The sequence below is a fragment of the Arachis stenosperma genome, chromosome 4, assembly GCF_014773155.1.
Source record: "Arachis stenosperma cultivar V10309 chromosome 4, arast.V10309.gnm1.PFL2, whole genome shotgun sequence".
Lineage (NCBI taxonomy): Eukaryota > Viridiplantae > Streptophyta > Magnoliopsida > Fabales > Fabaceae > Arachis > Arachis stenosperma.
Window position 1 is genome coordinate 122415176 of NC_080380.1, and position 6260 is coordinate 122421435.

General features: G+C 28.8%; 1 protein-coding gene and 1 non-coding gene across 2 annotated transcripts; one reads left to right on the forward strand and one right to left on the reverse strand.

Annotated features, from left to right (window-relative positions):
• Positions 1 to 619: 619 nt before the first annotated feature.
• TRNAG-GCC (transfer RNA glycine (anticodon GCC)) lies at positions 620 to 690 on the forward strand. The gene has a single exon. It is a non-coding gene; the product is annotated as a tRNA-Gly (tRNA).
• Positions 691 to 809: 119 nt separating this feature from the next.
• On the reverse strand, positions 810 to 3695 carry LOC130972885 (uncharacterized protein At5g01610-like). Its single transcript, XM_057897214.1, has 3 exons — positions 3465 to 3695; positions 1938 to 1992; positions 810 to 1367 (listed from the first exon to the last, which is right to left on the reverse strand). The coding sequence occupies exons 1-3, from the start codon at positions 3549 to 3551 to the stop codon at positions 997 to 999; spliced, it is 513 nt and encodes a 170-aa protein (XP_057753197.1). The 5' UTR covers positions 3552 to 3695; the 3' UTR covers positions 810 to 996.
• Between the last annotated feature and the right edge of the window lie 2565 nt (positions 3696 to 6260).

Below are 6260 nucleotides of genomic sequence, written 5' to 3' on the forward strand. Positions count from 1 at the left end.
ATTGATTCTCTGTTACTTGTATCTCTCTTTTTATGCATATTAAAAAGAATTTCAATTTGTTTTATTAGGTATATTTTAATGGAAATTCAAGACAATAAAATTGATTCAGATGCGTGTTTAAATGACTTAAATGATACGTTAAACTCATTAGAAGAATGGATTCCAAAATGTGAAGATGAATTGAAACCGAAAGTTGGCATGGTCTTTGATACGACATTCCAGAATATGAAGATGAATTGAAATCGAAAATGTATAGAGGAGTTGTGGAAACGACACGAGCACAAGGAGGAACGATGACAGTAACGAGACTAATAGTAAAGGGAATAAAGCAGTACAAGTAGATATTCAAAAATTAAGAATTTAATTTTTGATATTCAAACGCAAGAGAAGAAGAGAAAAGGATATAAGAAAAAATCCGATTTTTTGTTAAAAAAATAGACATAAAGAAATAAAAAGAGTAGTAATCTAATTTTTAGCAATTAATTGATTTAAAATAATAAAATATAAAAAATTTATATATTCTATATATAAATATACTATTTTCAGAACCTTGTTTCAAAGTAGCCATTATTGCGAGTAAACACTGAATATTATAAGTTTCTATAGTTGAAACATAAGAGCACCAGTGGTCTAGTGGTAGAATAGTACCCTGCCACGGTACAGACCCGGGTTCGATTCCCGGCTGGTGCATATCACTTTTGTGTGTTTTGCTTGACTTTGTTTTGTAGTGATAATATATCTCTATATGCAGACTCTAATTGGGAACCCAAAATTATAGAACAACATAAATAAGGATGAAATACAGAGTAAAATGATCGACCCACACAGCAAGAACTGATTTTACTATTATGTCTCAGGTTCCAACAAATCACAACATTGAACAGACAATTTATATCACTTTCAAAAAAGAAGAAAACAAATTTATATCACATATTGTCAAATTACAGACACGAAAGGATGGTGTATATATATATATATATATATATTCTTAATTCATCAGAATTTTTCTACGGTCACACCATCCCTTGAAACCTCATATGCTTCTCTGCTCCTTGTTTTCTTCATACCAGCAGTGAAATGAAGCTTTGATCCTTCGGATGAAATCGCAGTCACTTTAGTCCAGATCAATACTTTGGTCTTCATTCCCTCTATATCCGCCAACTTCCCTTTTTCGAGATAACAAGTCACGGTGGTGGTGAAACGCAAGACTGACGAATCCTTGTAGCCTACTTCACACACTTGAGGAATGTAAACGACGAGCTTCCTTGTTTCTTCATTGAACTCGTAGTTCGTTGCGTCACGAGGAAAGATCCCTACAGGAAGATCATACTCCTTTAGCAACTCGGTTAAAGGCTTTTGCATCTTTCCTGTGGACATAAATCTTCAAGTTAGAGGGCGGCAATATTATCAGAAATTATAAGATGACACTCACCAAGATAGCAACAAGTGGAGAAGGGTTTCAAACTCAATTTTGAAAGGATTTAGCAGGTTTTCAAAATCCGTAGTTGTACCTAAATAGTTTCAGTTAGTATGTATGTGATATGTAACATACTATTGATAACTTGATAATATATAAAAATCCTACAAAGCATGTTTAATTCCAATACAAAAGCTTTAAGAACCATTTCAGGGTATCTAATTGTTATTAGCAGCATAACTAAAGTACTATGATCTTGAAAAGCAGTGGCTGGAACTAAACTCCCACTGTTTACACTAAATAGTAATTAGTGATTCTAATTTCAAAATTTTCAAGATACTTAATACTCACCACAACATAATGACACTATAATGTAGGTTCAAGCACATGTAAATGGCCTTAGTAACTCATGGAGTTTATTTATACTAAAGAAATTGCTATACAGTACACATTTCACACCCTACATTAGTTTAAAAACAAATGTTTGAACAATAGATAGAAATATTTAAGAAATACAAACCTTTTATTTTGTTCACCAACCATCTGGTTCCGCCTCCAATACTGTCTGACAGTGACTATTCAACAACAGATAAAGAGTTATCTAAAAATTAAGCAATTGAATCTCATCTTCAACATTTAGTAATAGTCTAATGGAAACATTACACTCCCAAATCCCAATACTAACAAGTCACAAGTGATTTTACTCATCAGCAAGAGGATAAATCAATCTTAAGAATTGCACCATGCCACCGTCACTAATATCTATATATCTTATGTTACAATTTACTCAAAGCAATAAGAATACAGAGCCAAACAAATCATTAAGTCATAAACAAAATAAGATCCTTCTGCCTGAAATTTTCAGCAAAATAAAATGAACAAATAAAACCTGTCAACACCAAACTGATTCGAGGCAGAACTAAGGCTTCCAGTGACACTAATCCTAATTAACTCTCAGTCAAAAGCCAAAACTAACAGTTATAGGTGCATCAATCTACTGACCACCGATACAGATAAAGAGTTCAACAAATTGATTCTAGAAATAAACTTCTGCATAAAATGATAGCAGCTCTTACACACAACTTTCCAATGTTCTGTTCCCCTCTCTATCCATTTCCACATTTTCCTTCTTAAAACATTTTATCTCACTTGAACAAAATCTCATTTACGGGTTTGTTTGGCTAGAGGGTAAAAATTGAGTTGAAATTTATGGAGATCTCGGATCTCATCCCCAAAACTTTCACCCTATAAACCCCCAACCGAACATAATCTCAGTCGCATATCCCCTTCGGCAATAAAATATTTGAGATCCTCAACTTTTCTCGGAGATTAATGCCAATGACACCCCTGATTTTGTTTAAGAATTCCAAGCTAACTAGTCAACACCTCTGGCTTTAATTAACTACAACGTGTAAATTCAATTGTGGGCATTGCAAGAAGAGAATTACAATCAGATCAAGGAGGCACCAATGCAAATTCTCAATTGAGTCAACTCAATCTTTTACATTGTTATATCAAACCAATACCCCTGATAAAGGTTACCTCTTGATCCCGAAAGGGTTCACCTCCCTGCTGATATAAAAACAAACCAAAACCCTATCAATTTCACTTGATTAAAAAAATTTCCTACCTTCTACTTATCTCAGTACACCTTCCCCCCTCCCATACCTAACCCAAATGTCCATACAAGAAAGAAAAAAAAAACTAAAACAAACCAAACATCTCTTCCTAATTCGTTTTTCAGAGACTGACTTACTATATAATACATAGAAGAAATTTAAATTAAAGAATACAATTTTCTAAATTTTGGCATAATGCACACAGATCGTGAGAGAACATGGATAATCAACAATTGAGCTTCAAGAAATACCCATCAATCAAAAGCCATGAAACCAGCATCGATAAAAGCATAAAAATCGAAAAAGTTTCGATTTTTTTCATTTGATTAGCCAGAACTCAAGTACCCAGATGACCAAAACCTGAAATTTTGCAAAGAAAAATGTAGAGTGAAAGAAAAAGAAGAGAAAGAGTGTGAAGAATTAGGTACATTGATATCATCACCAACAGAGTCAAGTTGCTTGGTAGCCTTGCGGTTGAACCAGTAGGACCCAACTTTGTTCAGAATCTGATCCATTTCTTTCCTTCAATCCTCCTTCTACTCCACTGCAAGATCCACCACCGCAGTCTTAATTCTTAAGTCTGCACTCTTTTAATCTCCTGGTACTTTGAAGTGCAAGCCTTGGATAATTACCTTTTTTCCTTGTATAAACCTTTTTTTTTCAATTATTTGGACAATTATATAAATAGGCTATATATGTGTATTTAATTTTGATCTGTTATTTAGTGTTTAAAAAAATGGATAGAAACAGCGTATATGTAATCTCAGTAGAAATAAATATAAACTTCAGTGAAAATTTTAATTTTAAGAAACTACAAATTATCATAAGAAGCAATATTATTAAAATTTAATTTTGATATTATGAGTATAAAATAATTAATTTTTTATATTAATCGCGTAAATAATAGAAAATGAATATAATTAAATAATTATATAAAATATTTTATACTATCAATAAATTAAAATTAAACTTGTATTATTATTTAGCTTAAATATTTAAAAGTTTTACAAATATAACGATTTCATTAGATTGCAATATAAAAATTATTACAAAAAAAAATTATCATTCTTTTAGAGGTAGTCTTTTAAAAAGTGATATTTTAATTTAATTTTAATATTTTAAATTTTTTATTTTTGTCTCAAAAAATTTTAAACAAATTTAATGTGGTCATACTGTTAAATTTAACACAAATAATTAATAAAATGAGTGACCTGACATTAATAATATTATTGTTAAATTATATCTTTTTTTATGTTAAAAAAATATAATCAAAACATTTTTTGTAACACTTTTTTTTCGATCTCTTTGTAAAAAAATTTTAAAATTCTATCGATCAATTATTAATGATCCAGAATTTAAGAAAAAATTTTTTAAATTAGTAATCAATTATAGATCAATTTATCTACATACTAAAATTAAATATTATTTTTTAATATATTAATTATTTGTGTCAAATTTAATAGTAGAATAATATTAAATTAATTTAAAAATTTTTTAAATTAAATAAAACATTTAAACTTTTTAAAATTAAAATAAAATATTTAAAATATTAAAGGCTAAATTAAAACTTGTCTAAATATTAAAAACTAAAATAATACTTTACCCATAATGTAAATAGTCTTATGAGTATAATAATTTGATTAGATAACAATATAATACTTGTACACACCATTAACATCTAAACTCTATAATTCTTTTTTTAACTAGCATTCCAAATAAAGGAGAGAATACAATGTTACTTAAAGAAATAATATGCTATTAGAAGTAATAAATGAAGTAGCAAGTTATGGATTTTATATATTTTTTTTTCTTTATGTAAAAAACTAGATTTAGGCCAGTTTAAGTAAATAACTTAAATAAGTTCTTTTGGAAAAAGAGTTTAAAGTATAAGAACTTTTATTAATAGTAACTTATAAATAAGTTATTTTGTGTTTGAATTTTTAAGTATAAAAATACTTATTTTAAAGTTGTAGCGTTTGGATAAATAACTCAAAAAATACAATTTTTTTAACATAAAAAAATAAATATTAAAATAACAATGATAACAAATACTTTCCATTATTAAATGTTGATTTTAAAATTGATATTTCTGAAATACAAGAGAATGGATATTAAAATTGATATTTCTAAAATAGTTTTAAAAAATGCAACATACCTGAGTCTTAGTATCCCACCAATAATCACTTGCTTGTATGGTCTTCTTAATAGGATCCCAACCAAGACCGGTCTCTTTTCCTTTTAGTTTAGCTCATAGTCCTCATTCTCTTTTCATAGTCTCCCACTTGTTTTTAAATTGTTTAGACTCATAATTTAAACCAGTTTCTTTCAAGAATTTTGTTTTTAAATTTGCCCAACTAACTTTGTTAAAATGTGTTCCATGTCTATTTCCAGCCACCATCTCTTCTTTACATATTTTTATGAATATAACATAATTTCTTTCATTCCAATCAGGTTTAAATTTTCTTCCGGACTAGCACTTTCATGAATTTGTTGGGGAAGAACATAAAAAAAAGAAAATTATAAAACTAATTATAAAAATAATAGCAAGTTGTATAAAAATAAAATCACATATAAAAAAATAAAATTAAAATCACATGTAAAAAAATAAAATTAAAATTGAGATTTCATAGCATACACAATGTTCAATATAAATTTAATAATAAAATAGAATGATAAAATGATAAAAAAAAAATACCTGAAAGGAATATATGCTGGTTCAGATTGAACAGAAGATGGTGGTGAAGGGTCAATACTTCCAACAGATGAATCATTACGTGAAAATGGTGGTGGAGGACCAAACACTTCCAGTAGATGGAACATTGCGTGAAGATGATGTTGGAAGGCCAGTGCTTCTAGAAGATGGAACCTTGCGTGAAAATGGTAGTGGAGGGCCAAGGAAACATTTTTTCACAGAATCAAGAATGAAAGTATATTTTTTTGTTTTGAAATCAATTTTTTTTCACGGAAGTGATAAAATGACTTATAGAGAAGGAGATAAGTCATCTATTTCTACTTCTTCCAAAAGTTGTAAATTAACATTTCGAAAAGTCAAAAGCTCTTCTTTAAAATGGTGCCAAACACGCTTATCGTAACTTTACATAATTCAAAAGTAAAAAAAAAAATAGCTTTTGGCACTTCCCAAACGGGCTCTTACCACATTTGGAAACTTTTTTTTTATAAAAATAAAGTTAGTCAGGTTAACCTTTTAAATTTCAACCATTTTT

What these genes read in the sequence shown, in the direction of transcription:
- LOC130972885 (XM_057897214.1), bottom strand. Translation starts at nt 3,551, where the DNA reads ATGGATCAGATTCTGAACAAAGTTGGGTCCTACTGGTTCAACCGCAAG. An exon ending in CTGTTGGTGATGATATCAAT is followed by an intron (nt 1,993 to 3,464) that starts GTACCTAATTCT and finishes GTTGTTGAATAG; the next exon opens with TCACTGTCAGACAGTATTGG. An exon ending in GTTGGTGAACAAAATAAAAG is followed by an intron (nt 1,368 to 1,937) that starts GTTTGTATTTCT and finishes TTATGTCCACAG; the next exon opens with GAAAGATGCAAAAGCCTTTA.